Source organism: Astyanax mexicanus, chromosome 8 (assembly GCF_023375975.1).
Source record: "Astyanax mexicanus isolate ESR-SI-001 chromosome 8, AstMex3_surface, whole genome shotgun sequence".
Lineage (NCBI taxonomy): Eukaryota > Metazoa > Chordata > Actinopteri > Characiformes > Acestrorhamphidae > Astyanax > Astyanax mexicanus.
In genome coordinates, this window is record NC_064415.1 from 19,679,208 (window position 1) to 19,698,960 (window position 19,753).

General features: G+C 38.3%; 1 protein-coding gene across 2 annotated transcripts in view; it reads left to right on the forward strand.

The window, feature by feature from the left end:
• LOC103038751 (meiosis 1 associated protein) overlaps positions 1-19,753 on the forward strand; it is a 36,010-nt gene that overhangs the window by 9,942 nt on the left and 6,315 nt on the right. For both annotated transcript variants that reach the window (XM_022678448.2, XM_007242071.3), the window contains exons 5-6: positions 17,502-17,687; positions 17,810-17,969. In XM_022678448.2, the coding sequence (XP_022534169.2) occupies positions 17,502-17,687; positions 17,810-17,969 (346 nt within the window). The remainder of the gene's footprint in view (positions 1-17,501; positions 17,688-17,809; positions 17,970-19,753) is intronic.

Consider the following 19,753-nt stretch of genomic DNA (forward strand, 5'->3'; position numbering starts at 1 on the left):
ATTAACAGATTACTGCGACTAGTAGCAATAATTTGTATTATTCAGAATAAATTTAACATTACTATTTGGGAAATGGACACATATTTGCTTGCCCCTCTGCTCTACAATTTTAAATTTCAAATCAATCCAATCACATGTGATTATGATACACATTACACATTTTACCTTTAGGATATTTTGAACATTTTGGTTTTACAAAGTTTAAATTTGTACATGTTTTTACATAGCCCCCCTCATTTCAGGACACCATCATCAGCTTGTGTCTGGTGTTTTCCATTGTTTAATCTGTGCAGGCATAAAATACATAGACTTGATTCTGAACTTTTAAACACTTTTGGTGATTGCCAATGTGGAGAATGAGTAGTGCCAGTGAAAGTCAAAGAAGCTATTAGGAGGATGAAAAACAAGAATAAATGAACCAGAGACTTAAGTCAAACATTGAGATTACCAAACTGTGAGAAATTGTATTTAAAAAGAAACAAAAAAAAACAGTTGTTTGTCAGAAAACTACTAGACCAGTAAACACCACAATATGCAACTAACTTGAAAAGAATGCCAGATTTAAACAAGATGCGATAATCCTTTATTTAAAGCCAGTGGGGAAATTTGCAAACAGTATTTGAAAGGGCCTGAAGAATTCTGAAAGATTTTGTAGACAGACCAAGATTATCCTCATGGCAACAAAGTGTAGAGATAAAAAAGGAACTGTCCACATTTCAAAACTGGAGGCAGTAGCACAGTAAATTCTGAAGAGTATGGGAACATCTCATCTGCTCAGTGTCCAGTAAATACCTCTAAACTCTTTAATGATGTAAAAAAAATGTCTTTCATTTAATCAAATTCAGGATGCAATCTATATAGTAAAGGGAAGCATACGGGAACAGAGCCGAAACAAGAAATAACTAAGACACTTAGCACCTGGTGATGTTTATGAATCACAAATGTCAAGCAGTCATAGCATCCAAGAAATATGCAACAAAGTACTGAACACGAGTGTAAAATTCTAATGTCCTGAAAAGAGGGGAGATGAAAAAAAACCTTCTCCCTCATTCTCTATCTTATTTTATTTGTTGTATTTGCTCCATAATACAATATTTCAGTATTTCAGTTTGCAGTAGCTTACAAAGACAGATTGATGTTCCAGGCTTCCATTCTGCGTCTTTTCCAAAAACAAAATCGTGTGCATGATTAGAGAGTACTGCAATCTCTGCAGTCATGTAGGCATCTGTTGAAGTTCATCTTGACTTTATTTTGTTAAGCCTGGCACAAACATGATTTTTCATCCTGATTTAAACCTCAATTTTGCCCTTCCAACAAATTTTCCAATGATTGTTGCACAGATATTCTGATATTAGAGAAGCAACAAGTTAATCCTGAACATTCTGATGGAACTCACAAGCTGAACAGTGGCCCTCTGATATTGTTAGATATATTGGATTTCTAACTAAAATTGTGAGCAACTCTGCTAGTGAACACACTTCAGCCAGTATCAGACTTGTTGAGAAGAGAGCAAACCCCTGCCATCATGAAATGGTTTCCAGAAATAGAAAGGAGGCTACACTTGTAGAGCTCTGAGAAACACAAGTGTCTCTACAGAGTGTTAAAGTACAACTACCATAACATTATTAGCTCTAAGAGCAAATCTTAGCAGAGGTTTACATGATTGAAATATTAGTGATGCACCACATCATTTTTTTTATCTCTTTCTTACCCACATGAACTTGGCAAGTCTCCAAGCCTCCACCGTCCAAACTTCTTCCTTGAACTGTGCCATCTCTCATTTCTGACTCCACTTATCAGAGATGGAGGATTGACCTCTTAGGGCAAGTTAAAACTACCAAAACTCTTTAATTTGAAACGAGGGATGGAGACCTCTGCTGGCTGGTATAGTTTAGCTACAATTGCTAACAGCAGGGTTATAGTATGAAACAGTTAACAGTTTCTTCGCCCATGTTTTCTGTGAATGTGCAAGATTATTCTGATTCATGAAAAAGGTTTAGAATTTTTTTTTACGTTTGTCAGTTAAGGCCTGGTGCTAAGCATGAGATGTCCTCAGATTATTTTATCAAGTATGTTTTTTTTTCATACTGCTGTAGTTTGTGCTTGGCAACAGTTCATGTATGTATGACAAGACGTTAAGTGTGAGATTGTCAAAAGCACAATTGATTTATCTTTCATAGCCCTTGGTTTCCCACAATTCTCTGCACACATACAACATGAAGGGAAACAAGAAATACTGCACCAGAAAATTGGAGGAAAATGGTGGGAAAGTAAAATTAAATGCTGCAGTATCACCATGTGACGTTCTTGTGTGACAGACCACAAAGCCTTGATAGACTGTACTGTTTGTGTCGCCATTTCCTTGACCTGTAGTATCCCAACTGCAGCCTGTGCCTTGGAACTCAACTGTGCTGCATGATGACCTCTAAAGTTTTAGAAGCTGAAGTTGATTCCTTACTTCTGATTCATTATTCAAATAGCTTAAACTGAAATTCAGACTGTGGCTGTGGCTGTCCTACGTCAAATGTTTTCCTTGTGACGAATCAAAACAAGGCTGCACAGTCTAGACTGACTGTCTAAGGCAGGGTAACTCCGGCTTACAGTTTCATGTGTTGGCAAATTTAGTGCCATGGTTAGGGAAGGACGTGGGTACAAGACAGAACGACCCACCACCCACGCCCCACTTCTTTCTCTCTCTCTCACCATGTGTCATTGCCATAGCTACAAGTTGGCGTGGTCATAGCAACATGTTTATGTGAAGAACAGGGCCAGCGTTAATGTCACTCAGGCTACTATTGGATAAGATAAAGTGTGCATGTGTGTGTTCTGGTAAATGGAATATATCACCAGGCGTCAGGGAGCTGGCAGCTACGTAAATAGGTCTTAAGATTAGTGTCTGTTGCTGGATGGGTTTGGGAACAACACTGGCAGATTGATAGGGACGTATTTTGGGGTAAGGGTGCTGAAATGATGCATGTTTTTGTGTGCATGTCATTGTGTATTAACACCAATTACTCATGAAAGTCAGCAAAGTCTTGAATCAACCTCTTTAATCTTCACACATGCATGCATTCTTTCATAGCAACTGTTGGTTTGCAATTTTGGCAAAGTAATCCATTTAAACTAATGCAAAAACAAATGCAACTGGATCCTGGACTTTGTGACAGGGAGACCCCAGTCAGTCCGGTTCGGGGGCAGCACCTCCAGCACCATCACACTGAACACTGGGGCCCCCCAGGGCAGTGTCCTGAGTCCTCTACTGTTCACCCTGCTGACTCATGACTGTGCTGCAAAACACAGTTCTAACAGCTTTATCAAGTTTGCCGATGATACAACCGTGCTGGGTCTCATCACCAAAGGCGACGAGTCAGCATACAGAGAGGAGGTGCAGCGGCTGACAGACTGGTGTACAGTCAACAACCTTCACCTGAATGTGGACAAGACAAAGGAAATGGTTGTTGACTTCAGGAGAGCACAACACACCCACTCTCCACTCAACATCGACAGGTCCTCTGAGCACCAAGTTCCTTGGTGTCCACTTAGCAGATAACCTCACCTGGACACTGAACACCATCTCTACAGCCAAGAAGGCCCAGCAGCGTCTCTACTTCCTCCGGAAGCTGAGAAAGGCCCGCCTCCCTCCACCCATCCTCACACTCTTCTATAGAGGGACCATCCTGAGCAGCTGCATCACTGCCTGGTTTGGGACCTGCACCGTCTCTGACCGCAAGACCCTCCAGCGTATTGTGAGGACAGCTGAGAGGATCATTGGCGTCTCTCTCCCCTCCATCACGGATATTTACACCACCCGCAGCATCCGCAAAGCAACCAGAATTGTGAATGACCCCACCCATCCCTCACACAAACTGTTCTTCCTCCTGCCTTCGGGAAGAGGGTACCGCAGCATCCGGTCCAGCACGACCAGATTCTGCAACAGCTTCTACCCCCAAGCCATCAGACTCCTTAACTGCAGAGACTGAACTGATTTCTTTTCTATTTCTTTTCTGTACTGTCACTCTACCCCACTTACCCCAGAAAATGAAAGCACTAAAAAAACCCTACTACCTCACTGGACTCTATTGCACACTACGTAATAGAGGTAATTACTACCTCACTGGTCTTTTTTGCACACTGCATAATTTGCACACTGTTTTGATATTTATTATTCTTTGTCTGTACTGTGTTGTATTGTCTGTCTGCACTTTTTGTACTGTTGCACTTTTGTTCTGTCTACATTGTGTTTATGTGCACCATGGTCCCTGGAGGAACGTTGTTTCGTTTCACTGTGTACTCTGTATATAGCTGAAATGACAATAAAAACTACTTTGACTTTGACTTTGACTAATGTGGGGCCATTTGTAGTGCACCAATTCCTTGTCAGAATATTCTATATGTACATAATTAATATTAAACAGCTTGTGAGATCCAACAGTGTTACATATGATGGATTGTACAATACAAAATCATACCAAAATCATTTACTTTAATTTCATTTAATTGCATACAGTATGAAGTTTTATAGTTTGACGTATGAAGTTTTGTAATTTGATGTTTTGTCTGGTCAACTTTTTTTTATGCATTTCATGCACCTGAACCGTATTTCAAAAGAAGTTGGGATTGGGTTCATGTAGGGCTAGTAATGAGGAAAAACAAATTATGTCATATCAAACAGTATTGTAAAATCAATGTCTGACTGTACAAAAGCTGTATTAACAATTGAGAAGCAAATATAGGTAGAGAATCTCCAGTTTGTAGACAAATGCATGAGGAAAATCCTAAAATGTTTAAAAGCAGTGATTCTCAAATAAGGATTGGAATGAATTAGCATATTGCTCTCATTACAGTGCAATACATCATTAAGAAATTAATGGAATTGGAAGGAAAATGTGTGTGTGAATGGAAAACACCTGTGATCTTTGATCCCTCAGATGGCACTGCATCAAGAACTGACATTAAACTCATAGAACCACATGGTCAATTAATTACTTACTATTAATTACTAAATTTTGGCAAATATAGTCAGACATTGCAATATGGAGTTACATTCTCAAATACCACTTAAACTTCACTGTAAAAAAAGAAGCCTTATGTTAACCTTATCCAAAAGTGCCATTAACTTTTCTGAACTCACAGGCATCTGGGAAAGACTATCACACAGTGGAAATGTGTTCAAAGATTGGATAAATCTGCATTCTGGATTTTTTTTGGAAGATATTAACGCTGCAAAGCATTAATGTAAAAATTTACACTGCAATGGTAAAGTATCATGAGCATCAAGATGGTATCTTTTCCAGTGATGCTTGTGTATTTTTCAGCAAGACAATGCAAAACCACGTGTAATACACATTACATAGGCTTGACTGTGGAAAAGAAGGTACAGGTACTGTACGCTGGCCTGCCTGCAGTCCTGATCTGCCCCTAACAGAGAATGTGTGGAGAATTTTGAAATAAAAAAATGTGACAACAGCGACCTCATACTTAAGAAGTGTTTCCAGGAAGAGGAATCATTAGTTTCAATGTTTGTTGTGGTGTTGTGGTGTGGGGAGTTGAGCTCATGTTTGAACAGTGTAGCAAATTTGTTGTGGTTATTCTTAGCCTGTTTAGTCTGTCACTCAGTGTCTTTCTCTTTTTTTGTGCTTGTTTGCCCACTCACTATCTCTCATCAGCTATCAATATTTGGCTCCTGTGTTTCTAAGGCGTCTCCTGTTTTTCTAAACTTATGCATCTGCTCTAAACAAAAAAAATCCTCCAAAATGACAGTTTCTCTTTAAATTGAGATTTATAGCATTATATAATAATCTTGGCACAGGTATTATAATACTCCATCTTGCATTTTTCATATCCATTTTCCAAATGTTTCTTATTTTATTGCTCACTAGAAATTAAACAGTGTCAAGTCACATAAACTAGGCTATATTTTAAATCACTCCTGTCTCGTAAATGTAAAGACTACAGCCTTCAGTCAACACAGACTAAACATCTTTCCACTTGTACTGTAGATGTCAGGCATGCATTATTTCGTTAATAGATTTAGCATTACTAATCTGTCTAGACTTGGACAGTCTGCTGTCCCACAATGGTCACAGGGCTGCAGGAAAGAAAGTGATTGATAGCATCTGTCTCCTTCCCTCGTTTTCCCTCTCACTCCCATGTTCCAGTAGCACCTGGCTATCTCTGTTTATGGCCCATTAGAGAGTGTGAGCCATATATCTCTCATGGTTGACCAGTTCCAGTGTGTATCTGAGATTTAGCCAAGCCACATCTTCTCAGGTCATTCCAGGTGAAGATATCCTCTCCAGCTCACTATATCAACACATCTCAGGGATCCTCCTGCATAAGTAATTTAACAGTGCACGTTGTTGTCTATTTTAAATTAGACAGGCGGATGCCTTATATGATGGGTGGAGTCTTTTTTATTGTCTTTCTTATAATGAAGGATATAAGAATAAAGGCCAGTCTCATCACCTTTTGGGGCGAATGTTATTTCCTGGAGCATTGGTGACCTTCTTTAGTGGGGTTATCAGCTTGTAGGAGCTGTTTAGACTATCATATCCTCAGCTGACTCTGAGAGTAAAGCTGTGGATATTGAAAACAGGCTGTAGATCATTCTGCTTGCAGCCCTTGATAAATGGGAAGCTGTACAATCCTCACAGTATGTGATATTCTGTTAATCATATTTGATCAAGGCACAGTTGATGACTAACACTATTGCATGACATTGTAGTACTGTTCGATATGACGATAAGTATCATGAGGACGATAGAAAAGTGTCTATTATGCTACTTACCTTCTATCGTCCATATCGTTTCTACAGTAATTTCATCAATTATTCATGCAAATATATAAAGTAGGCTACGATGAAATGTATTGGCATGGTCACTTTGCATAAACTTGGTTTATATAAGTGATAATAAAGTAATCTTCACCAAAAAAGCTTCATAATGAGGTTTTGCACATGACGCTGCTTTACGTTATTTGACGGACATGCGAGGACACGCCGGTTTGCGACATGCTTTACGTTATTAAACATAAAAGTTGAACAATGGAGACGCATTGTTCTTTTGTGCATCTACCTCATCTGTTTTCATTTGATACATATATATTGCTGCACTAAAAGGTAGTAATTCCCATTTATGAAAGGTTGTTTTAATGTCACTTTGAAATAAAGTTGGAAAAAAGGAAGCAATGATATTACTTTGTCATGTTTTTCGAAGAATAACTAAAAAAAACATACTTAAATGTGGTATATCATGATATATATATCGTTATCGTGATATAAAAAATTCCATATCGTGATATATGATTTTTCACATATTCAGCACTACAACATTGCTTGTATCAGTCAATACAAATGATAAGGTCTGTCACAATAAGTTTTTTTTTTTTGTGGACGATATATCATCCCAGAAATTATTGCGATAAACAATATTTTTGTCCTTTTAGGACCATTAAATGCCACTGACATAATGATAATAGAATAGCATAACAAAGTAATTATACCCAAAGACAACAACATTTTAATTGAGTTAAAGGGTGGGAAATATACTTTTTCTTCACCTACTGCAGTCCGCACAGTTATTGAAGCATTGGTCATTTAGCATGCCTGGCTGAAATACTTTTCACTGTTATATACGTGAACAAACGTACAAATAAACACAATAGACAATATCACACTCAATAATTAAACTTAATGTCCATTTGGTCATATCTATTTATTGTTCGATAAGTCTGTAATGTAGTTATCGTGACAGGCTTACAGAGTATGCGTTAATTGTTAGAGTAAAATATGACATATTTTCAAGTGATGTTTGTGCTTTTTTCAACCAGACAATCCTAAATCACATGCTACACATGTTACAAATGCTTTGCTGCAAAAGAAATGAGCACAGGGTCTGCCTGCAGTCCTTACCTAAGTCTTCAGCTCTTGATAAATGGGAAACTTTAATCTCAAAATGATTTTGTATAATCCTCACAGTATGTAAGTCTCTGTTAATCATAATTGATCATGGCACAGTTCACACTGTTAATTACTGAATGAATCAGATGGGTCCAGATCTGACTAACACTGCTGCACGGTAATGCTTACACCAGTCGACACAGATCAAGCTTTTAATTGTTAATCACTACAGTGTTGCTGTTTAACACCCAAAGCTTCACCCTCTCTGTCCCAACCGCAACAGCTTAGCCTAATTAATGAGTCCCTAAATTAATTACCTAAGTGGAGCTCCTGTGGGGAAATCAATAAGCGAATAAATCAGATTAAAAGAGGCCAAAGTTTACAATTGGTTGGAGGAGTTAACAGACCTTAACAACAGAAGAAATGAGGGAGAGCCGGGAGGTAGGAGCAGAGGAGCCAAAGTTGAGGAAAGAATAGATAAGAGAGCTGAGGTGGAAATGGAAAGAGAAAGATGTAGAAAGAAAAATGAGAAGTGCTTTTTCTCACCGAACAAAGACTGAGAGATTGAGAGGCAACGGAATGTATGGCATAAAGAAGAAAAAAGAAGAAAAATTTTGGCAGACTGAAAGAGCAGAAGGAGGGAGCGTGTCCAGACTGAGGCAGCGTGAAAGAGAAGGACAGGGGATGAGAAAGAAGAGTGTCGGGAAGACGAGGGTGGGCTGGATGGATAGGAGAGTGGTGGGGGCAGAGTGAGAAATAAGGAGGGAGAGTGTGAGACTGGCTCCAGCATGCAATAAAAGGAAACACTATGTGGCATGAAGGGTGATATCAAAAACGTCGCTGGCCTCAGGGGGAGCTGAGGAACAAAGCCACACCATAAACCCCTATTCACTCGCTCAGAGATTAAGCAACATGACTCATCACCATAAGCCGCTCTCTGAGCATGCAGACCTTCAGCTGCTGTAGGCTGGGAAATGCATTTCAGGCTGGTCTAGGACCAGTTGATTCTGCCTTGATTGTGGACTTCTAGACCAGAGTGCTCAATAATGAAACAATGAAACTGGTCTCAGTTCAGAGAAGAGCCCCCACTGCCCCTCATTTTCTCATATCTTATTCAAAGAAGTGATTTAAAGCCGGAGGAGGACAGTGCTTTATGCATCACAAGCTCTTCTCAACAGTGTTGCTATTTCAGACAAGGTCATTGGTGGGAAATAGAAATGTCAAGGACAGTAGAATGACACAAGCTGTGCACATTTTTGTTGCACAATAGATGTGTAAACTATACTTGTATATTTACCAAACCATGTCTTCAACTAGTTTTGTATTTTTTTATGTATTTTAATGTCATTATATTTGTAAATGAAGACGGTCCTGTACATATATGTAAAAGTTACTTTAGGAGTGTACACTATATGAAAAAAAGTATTGGGACATCTACTTATTTATTTGTTCCTGAAACCAAAGCTATTCAACAAGAGCTTGTCCTACGTTTGTTGGAGTATCTGTCTCTACTGTCAAAGTAAAAACTTTCTACTACATTTTGGAGCATTACTGTGAAGATTTGATTGCAATTACTGTATCAGCAATTACTTTAGTAATTAGAAAAAGGAAAAAAAGGGTTGACCAAATAGTAAAAGGGTTGTCCAAAACGTTTGAGCATATAAAGTGATCCAGAAAGCAGCAGCACGTCTGGTCTTCAACCAACCAAAACGGGCACATGTCACCCCGCTGCTCATTGAGCTCCACTGGCTACCAGTTGATGCTCGCATCAAATTCAAAGCTCTTACAATCGCCTACAAGGCGATGACAGAACAGGCTCCTTCCTACCTGCACTCACTCCTGAAGGCTTACGCTACCTCCCGGCCGCTGCGCTCCTCCAATGAACGTCGCCTCGCTTTGCCAAACACTCACACAAAGCAATCCAGACTGTTCTCATACAGAGTTCCCCAATGGTGGAACAAACTACCCTCCACTACCAGATCAGGAGAATCTCTCGCTATCTTTAAGAGACTCCTGAAGACAGAGCTCTTCAAAGAGCACTTACTCTCTTAACACCTCTAACACACTAACTACTTCTAACCCCATTTCCTTCTTCCCCTCCTTCACTTCTCTATCCCTTTATTTCCCTTCGACCTCCTTTAAGCCCTATCTAAAAATGGGTTATCTAAATTCCTATTACTTTTGTACTTCATTATTGTAAGTCGCTTTGGACAAAAGCGTCTGCCAAATGAAATGTAATGTAATGTAAAAAGTACATACTGTCACTATCTGTATAAATAATCGTTTTTATGCTTAATTGGATAGTTAGTGTTCACATTGTGTGAATATTGATGATCTTCTCAACAACATGTTAAAATGGTGCATTCAGCCATTGCTGACACAGGTGTGCAAATGCACACACACAGCTTGTCTAGTTCTTCTGGAATTCCTACTTCCTAAAGCTGGTAATCTTTAACTTGTTGGCATCATTTCTAATGCCTGTATGTGGAACAATGCAGTTGTGTTCTCAGGTACTTTTTAGGATGAGTTGGGGAGTTGTTGTGATGGGGGGTGTGAATTAAACTCTGAATTGAATTGAAACATTCTTTCACTGAATGCTAGGATCTAGTAGAATAATTTATTCCAACAAAAGTATGAGAAATGAGCAGAAGTCACAGAAAAAAGAGAGATATGAGTCTTTGTTAAAGGAGAACTCCGGTGTAAAATGGACTTTTGGTGTAGTAAAACATGATAAAAAGTACTTACCTTTGATAAATTGCACACTTCCGTTCTTCTACAGAGTTCCGAGATCCAGACATTTGAACTGTTTGCCCAAAACCTTTTTAGACTGGATGACATGGGGCATAATTTGCCCCGATATATCACTTTTTCTTGGGTGCCACACTATACGAAGTCTATATATATAGCGTAGCAGCCGGTGCCAGGAGTAATGGTGGTGCTCGGAGCTGGAGTTCTCCTTTAATGATATGCTAGTATGTTACAGAACAAATAAACAAAGAAATCATATCTTAAAAAGATGTTTGGATGCTGATTATTATTCAGTTAACAATTATGGACAAACACAATCTTAAAAAACTGTTATGTGTACTGTTCATATATTTTCTAAGAGCACTAGGTAAATATCCAGGTCATTTCAATAAGTTTCCTTACCTTTTCTTGCAACTATATAAGGACACTCTATAAGAATGTTTAGAATTTTGCCTTAGAGTTTCTGCATTCTGCATTCACATTGCATGATCATAGCTGGGATTAAACAGGCAGATGTTTTATGCAAACAGTGAATGTGCACAGCTCTGTTTCCTCGCTTTGCCTTATCTCTTGGCTCTAGGCTAAGATAAACATATTCCACATTGTGAAAAGCCCATAAGTTGTTTTGAAATTGAGATTCTGCTGCAGTTTCTCAATCTCTGCCTCTCTTTCTTTCTTTCTCTCTCTCTCACTCTTTCTACCTCTATCTCTTTCGCTGTGGTACTTCACTAACGTGAGATAAAGTAGCCATTTGAAACGACTTAAGAGATGAATGTGTGCTTGTGTATCTGTGTGTGTATGAGTGTGGCTGTGTGTGTGTAGGGCGGAACTGGCTTGGTGGTCTGTCCCCACGCACTGTAAGACCATCACTCACTGTGTATTTTCTCATGAGGATTTGGCCTTGGACGATAGTATTTGCAGGGAGTTAAGAGGATCTTCCCTCTCTGTCTTTGTCTGCCATCTCCTTTTTCTTCATTTTTTCTGTATTTTTTTTTTTAATTAAGGGATTTGCACTGTACCGTAAGTGTAATCACCTCCACTTTCCCTATCCCTGTAGTACAGTTATGAATAATTGTGCATATTCTGTGTGCAGAAGTGTTATTTACCAGATTATTAATAATGCTAATGTATTTGCATATACAGTGTTTAATATCTGGGAATACAAGGGAAGACTGCTGAAGGACAGTGAACTCGTTATCATGTTCATGTAGCCAGAACAAAAACCCAAGGCTAGTCTATTTAATCTGATCCCATAGAAGTGCTACTGTAGCACAACTGCTGCTAATTTGTCTATGACAGGAAAGTGTCAGAACACAAAGCATTGAATCTTTGTCTGTAAGGTTACAGAGGGTTCAGCATGAGCCAAGTCAGCATCAGAACTGATCCATGCATGAGGCAGTGGAATCATGAATCATGTAGATGTAGATGTGTGTGAGTGTTTGTAATCCCTGTCTAGAGAAGAGATCTCAGGAAGATTCACTTTGGGAAGGAGACAAACCAGCAGATGGTTTGCATGTGATGCTCTGGACAATGGTTTGTGGTTGTTAACATGGTGAATGTTACTTAACATGTACCACCTACTCATACATAGTTGTAGGTCAATTATAACCCTTTATAGCAGTGGTATTTACTGCAGTAGTTATAGTTTGTTTAACATGATAGAGTTCATAAATTCCCAGATCTCAGTCTGATTAAGCATCTGTGGGATGTGCAAGATGAACATGTAGGGACACCCCACATCATAACCTAAAGGAGAACAACTCAGAAGAACTTAATTGCTGCTATCTTCTTTGTTTCAGTCATTGTCAGGCAATATTGCTATAATAATGCCAATGCCACTGGTGGCGACCCACTGGCAGCAACCTTATATTTCTAAGCATACCTTGCTGATTTATACCTTGCCTTTATTGCCTCTTTCTGCCTTGTGGAGCTCGATTACAATTTGTTCCAGTATTTTAACAGCTGATGGTTAGAGAGACCCATGGTTGCTGAGTGTTAGCAAAAGGTTTAAAGAGTTTGATCATTTATTTACTTTATTTCACCACGTCTACTTTTACATGTTTGTCTGTGAGTCACTGTAGAACTTCTAACTTATATCAACCACCTTCCAAACATAAACCTGCATCTATGTTGGAAGGAGATTTTTTAAAAACATTCACCCACATACATCTGCTCTTATCACTTGGTGGGAAAAAAAACTTGGTTAGGATGCTCTGGTGAAGCAGATTTGTTGGGTTCTTGTGAGGTTTCCAGTAAGACGATAGCTTAAGGGCTAACCTAAGAGGCTTACGACCACCCAATACCTCTGCTTTACCGGCGCTTCATAACTGAGCTGTTTCTTTGGTTAAAGATGTTTGGAGGTTGGTTTCCCATTCACAAAATTGTAAGAACAGGTATATGAACGTTTAGGTGGATGTTTTAAATTTAACATCTACAACCATTAACATAGCTCATCTTCTTTTAATATTGGTGAATATAAGTTATGTGGTGTGCTACAACACTTCAGTCTCTTTGTGTTGTGTTTGGACAATTGTCTTGCTAAATTTGTCCTCTATTTACTATAAAACAGGACATGTTGATTTATTATCACTGTGGTTAAATTGTGTATTATCGGATCCACTGCCACACCAGAGCTGGGAAATTTTATGAAGCTGACAGTTTCTAATTACAGTTGGCAACATGCTTTGGACCTGATTTACAAGCTCTGAGAACATGTCAGAAAGAATTTGAATCTTCGCAGTGCTGACCAGAATTTTGCACAGGCCACATTTCAGTTTGATCGGCTATAGCTGCAGTGTTTCCTACTTTACTTTTAAAGAAAAAACATTAGATCATGTCTTTTGGCCGAAAGGTCTATGTGATGTTGACCTGGAAAATTATTTCATTCAGAGAGTTTTGTATTTGCTATTTTTTTAACCACACACTCAGACCATCCTCTGTCATAGGCTCTGCTTAATGTAAACTGTGTGACATGGACTCTGCAGGACTGATCTTTGATGCCTGTACAAACATACAGTACAAATGCTTTTTTAATGCTGAGTTGGAGAATCCTCTACCTCACTGCGCTTGGACTCCACTCAGTGGTCAGGAGTTCAGGAAACAGTCGTCTGTACTGACGGTGGAAAAGGTCCCGTAAAGGTCACAGTGTTATTGCTATGACGTAAGCAGATACTGGCAGGTGTGTGGATACAAGTGGACATCACTCATCATTTAATAATAATGTGGATTGTATATTTGTACTGAGCAGGCTGTTTCTCCACACCTCAAATTACGTGGCTTCTGTGAAGTCTCCTCACTCTTTTTCTGTCTTACTAATGATACCTTTTTCCTTTTTTTCTTTTGTTATAAACAAAATGATTCCCTCTGGGTGTAACCTCTTTTATTGATGATGAGTGTATTTTTCTCTTTTCCTCTTTAGATTGAAGTAAAAAAAAGTTTTTTTTGAGATTCTGGGGCTTTTTCCCTCTGTTCCAAAGCATGAAACTACTTTGAAACCACATGCAATACTGTCAAAGGCAAGAAAATCCCCCAATATGAAAAACAAACAAAAAAAAAACCCACTCATTATTAGCTGTACAGATCATAACCTTTCTCTTTCTCCATTACTTCATAGGATGAGACATGAGTTATAGACCTCATTACTAGCAGAGTGTAATGAGTGCTAATGGCTCGGTAGTCATTAGGTGCACAATACTTGTCAAGCTAAACTTTCTGATCTCTTAGTGACTGCACAATGATCAATTACACCCCATTAGTTTCACTCAGAGAAGACAGAGGCTTGCTTTTTCCAGGCTGGTCTGGTACTCTGATCGCTATCTACACTTATGAGGGAGTGAGAGATCATAACTGATGGAGTGAGGATATGAGTCTTGCGTGGTTTCCGTGCAAATGAGTTTGGAGAGGAGTGCTGAAAATCACTTAAGCTTTTTACTGACAAAGGAAATAGAGCAGAGGAATGAAGAAGAGATTAGTGGAGTGGGGACGATGTGGAAAGCAATATGGATCATATTAAACACCTATGCTTAAAAATAAATGAATAAACATGGATGGATAGAGATACAGATAGACAGATAGAGATACGGCATAATGAGATACTGTGTAATCTGTGTATTAACAGGTGATGTGTGGGTTGTTTTGCATCTGTCACTGCTATTTACTCAAAGCCGGCATGCTTGGTGCTTTCTACGTATCCATCCACACCTTTTTTCATGTCGTTTTTTTATTTATTTTTTTGCCCACTTAAACCATCTGGGTGACATTTAGTAGACAAGAAGTCTGAGCTGTGTGTTAAGGTTCACTAAATTTATAAGCTTTTAGTCACTTTAACATTCTCGTTCACATTCTTTTTACAGATTTTGCAGTGTTGTTTTTGTTTGTGGACACCTCTTCTAATGAATGCATTCGGATATTTTAAGGTACACCCAATGCTGACACAAATAGAGAACTATAGCCAGTAGATTAGGAGCAGATAAAAAAACACAAACCTATTGTCACCATGCCTAATGCCAGGCATGATCTAAAGGGTATAAAGCTCCTAGCATTGGGCTGTAGAACTGTGTTTCCTAGAATGATGTTGCATGGTTTATAACCCCCTGGTGGTTCTAGAGGCGGCCTCAGCTGAAATCTGATTGGCCCTTATTAGTACCCTGATTAATATTGTGGATCTTGATGTCCACTTATTTAAAAAAACTCCTAGATCCACCACTGACAGTTAAAGCTTAGTAACATCAGTTTAATACCCTTGATTTCAGGAGAGACTGAGCAGGTGAGCAGGTGTCCCAATGCATTTAGTCCAGTATTTTTGATGAAGTATAAATCCAGTCAAATACATAAAATGCCCAACAGCATGCTGTTTAAATTGCAGTACATAGAGAATGGCTCCCTGTAACACTGATGGACTCAAAGGGGCAATTGCCCCCTTTGCTACCCACTCCCCATGGTTTCAAAAGCATTCTTAATTGCCCTCTACAATGTAAAAAAAAAAAAGTTTAGTAGTTAAATCATTACTGTAATAAGATATACCTTAGATTAAGAAAATTGCCCACCTATGAGTGGATTTCTTCCCCTCCAATAGAAAAAGGTGCCATTATGAAGTGCCTTCTATGCACCCCGACTAGACAGTACCACAATGTTGCCCCTATTGGTGCTCTTGTAGAAGAATAAACTATCTTAGTAAAAGACAAAATAAATTGTTGTAAATGAGAAGGTAATGAGGCAATCAAGAGTTTAGACTAATAACACAATATTAATCTTATTACAGAACAAAGACTATCATCATACGTGGTTCATAATAGCTTATTTCACGCTAGTTGAGCCCCATGTTGTGCAGTAGCTGCTGTTTTTATTTTTAGGCCCTGCCTTTCCGTCACTGCTCCATAATACGTCATTATGTTTTGAAAGGAAACTGCTCCAATATTCCGGTACTTTATTATTTTTATCATTGGCCAGGAGAAAGATATGCCATGACCTTGCTTGTATACAGTCTAAATTATTGTTTATTCAACACAAATGACATGTAATTGATTAGAGCACTCCTTCACGGCTTAAATATTAACCTCTGACGAAAAGCGTCAGTATCCTTGCTGACAATATGTGCAGCAACAGCAAACACAGCCGATGTTGATGTTTGACTTGTAAATTGAAGATCAGATACAAAGGATTAGCAGCTCTGCTTCACCGATGACCTGGAAAAGCAATTATTTCCAAACTGCTTTAGCGTATATTGTTGGTCTAAAAGTGCCCTAACGTCTCCTCCCTGCACAATTCCCATGACATCGGTCGCCTTCTAGGGATTGTTTCCATTAATTTTTCTCTAATTCTTTCTCTCTTGCCCCCCTCTTTGTTCCTCTCTGTCTCTACCTCTTTCTCTTTGCTAAGCAATAAAAATTTAAACATGTCCAGTTGGCTCCCATTAGGCTCTTTGGGCCCTATAGAGGAACATGAATAATTGAAAACTGCAGTGGCTCCAGAGGAAGAGTCAGTTTATGCTGAGATAGTCTTATCTTTGACTGGTTTATCTCCACAATTACTTTCATGAAGAATTACCCACTTTAACTCAAGTATCTAATCTAAAATGTCTTAAAGAAGAACTATATTGCATACAGTAAAGATATAAATATTTCAAATTGGTTGCTTTAGAGCAAATGGGAAAGTTAGTATTTGGTGTTCCAGAAGATAAAAAGGTTTTTGAAGATCCAAGTGAACTTAAATGCATAATATTCAGCCTACTCTTTAATACCATACAGAAGTAGAAGCCACCCTTTATTGCCTAAATGTTTGCTTTTAAATAAAAAATACAGTGAGTGTATTTCAGTACAATGACTGTAAATCATTTAAATTAGTTAAATACTGATCCCCTTCACAACAGCTCACACTTATTGCCCTAATAGGATATTTTCAGCTGCTACATTTGTCATAATTTTAATACTAAATCACTTGCATAATACTGGAACATTTTCTGAAAGATTCTGGAATACAATCATCTTTACCTTTCCCATCAGAAAAGAGGTAGAGAACATGTGATGGGTCTAATCCCCAACAAATCAGTTGTGCAGTTGTGCAGCACCCTCTAGTGGCAGAATAAGAGAGCTTAACTCTTCACTGGTTCCTCTATCAGGGTGTCTGCAAATTTCCTTTAAAACACTTTTTTAGTTATGAGGCTTTGCTTTTAACATAAAGTGTCTTAAATACATCTCTAAATGGTTTCAAAATAATTTAGTATTCAAAAAATACTACATTTCTAAATTTCATTTGCAAGTTAGTTTGCATTAAATGGTAGTCTAACATTTACTTTCCCCATATATGCAGATACACTGTCTTGATTAGCGAGCCTGAATCTCTCTCTTTCTCTTACTAGATTGTCTGATGTTAGGTGCAGAGATGGATGTGCAGCTAGTGGAGAACAGTGTGGTTGCTGTGGAGAATGTACTAAAAGCATGGCTGCATGACCAAACAGGAGAAAGAGAGCACCTTCAGCTGTTCTTACCTGCATTTGGAGAAAAACTGAGCTCAAAAACCAATACTGTTCACAGGCCCAATCCTGGTGATTCACATTATTTTACACACATACATTTCTGTTGCAATACATGTAGAAAAATACCATGTTTACAGTATATTTAAACACATGTATTTATTTATTTATGATTTATAAATGTGTGTTTGTAGTGTGTATAAAGTGTGACATGCAGGAAAGGCTTGTGAGTCCTGCTCTACTTCCTGGCACGCCTGACCTTGGAGCAAAAACTGAGAGTTTACGGGACTTCCAGCCCACTAGCAAAAGCCTGTCCAATCAGAGCCCTCCACCACAGCGGCTTCGAGTTATCAAGTATGGGTTTGCTCTTGATTAGTTGTGGTGTGTTGTAGCTATGTAGTCTTGGCTTTATGATTATAGATCATCTCAATGTGTGTGTCGGTGGGTGAACCATTCGCCCATTTGCTCATTACCATCTCTAAAAGATTTTTTATATAGTATAATATAATATAATATAATAAAAAATATATGTAATATAAAAAATCCTAAAGATTAAAAAACATTATTTGCTTTGATTGATGCCCAAAAATGCACTTCCGTTGGGCTGCACAATATTGAAAAAAAATTGATGTTAAAAAACTGTTCATCAATGATTGGAGTAAATTAAACACTGCTAGGTTGGTATAATCTGCCTTTGGTATATATGCTAAGCAAAATGAAAACAGTGAAGATTTATGCTTTGTAACAAGTAATCAAGATGTAGCATGATCTGTATGGTTTAATTTGCTCTACAGGACACTGCATATCCTGTGATGTAATTACTGTATATGTGCACATTGCAATGACAAAGCTGAAATTCTATATTGTGCAGCCCCTACCTCTGCTGCACTTCTTTCATAAAGTGTTCTACTTCTTTTAGAACACTGTTGCAATTACACATGCTTTGGTATTAGCATTCATCTTTTGTTTGCATTGGAACAACATAGTAAAACAGAGAAAAAAGTCAAATCTGCTTTCGTTCTACTCAGAACTCAAGACATAGACTGGACAAAATAATTAGCACTCAATAACAATACAAAAATCAGTGTTGTCCCTTTCTGTATCCATACATGACTTTCTTACACCTTTCTGCTGATATTTTGGACCAATTGTTTTTTTTTACCTTCTGCTACAGGCCTCTTAAATTTAAAGCGGACTGATTTAGATTTTTTTTTTATTTTACCACCTGGGTCTGCTACCATATCACAGGAACAATAAGATCTCTGGAGATGGACTTCAATATATGTATATATGTATATTTCTGGAGTGGAATTATATCAGATTTGTTTATCTGCTTTTTTGTGTTGTTCCAGTGCAAACAAAGAAAAAAGGACATACTGCATCAAAACTCTAGGAGAAGTGGTGCCTGACCTGAAAGAAATGCAGTGGTGAAAATGTTTCTGCAGCATTTATGTGTAAAGATTTTGGAATGGTTATATCTCTGTCTATAAAATGGAACATAACTTTGAATCAAATAGAAATGCTGCATTACTAAGTGCATTACAGAAGAGTCAGCACATTCTTTTATTCTGATTTTGCAACGAGAGATGTATTGAGTACTGTTTAGCAAAGCTTTAACGTTAATTGATCGCTGGACAAAAAAAAACAACCCATGGAAAAAGTGACAACCAGAAAGAAACTGAGAAACCGAGATAGAGAGGCTAAGAGCGACAGTCAGATAGAGTGAGTGAGAAACTGAATGGATTATGCAAAAAGGGCATCAGTGTCATGCTGAACATGGCTATGAGTCATGCTGTAATGTAGTGTGGAACAAGTAGACAGAGGCTTCAGTGTGTGAGGAGGCTTTAACACACACACACAGGCAAATACACTGCCAAACTTTGTGGTGACTTGCGGGTTTTGCATATGCTTTGCATGCCTATGAGATCAGGGATCTGAGGGACTTTTGGTGAGACAGTGAGAGCATTCTTACCTTCACATTGTAAAGCAAATCGACCATTTCTCACTGTGTCTTTTTAGCTCAGTTTCTTTTTTTTGTCATTTTATTTTCACTCTCACTTTATCTTCTTTATAACCACTCAGCAATCTGCTTTACACTGTTCGTTCCATTACTGCATGATTACTAAGTGTATTACTTA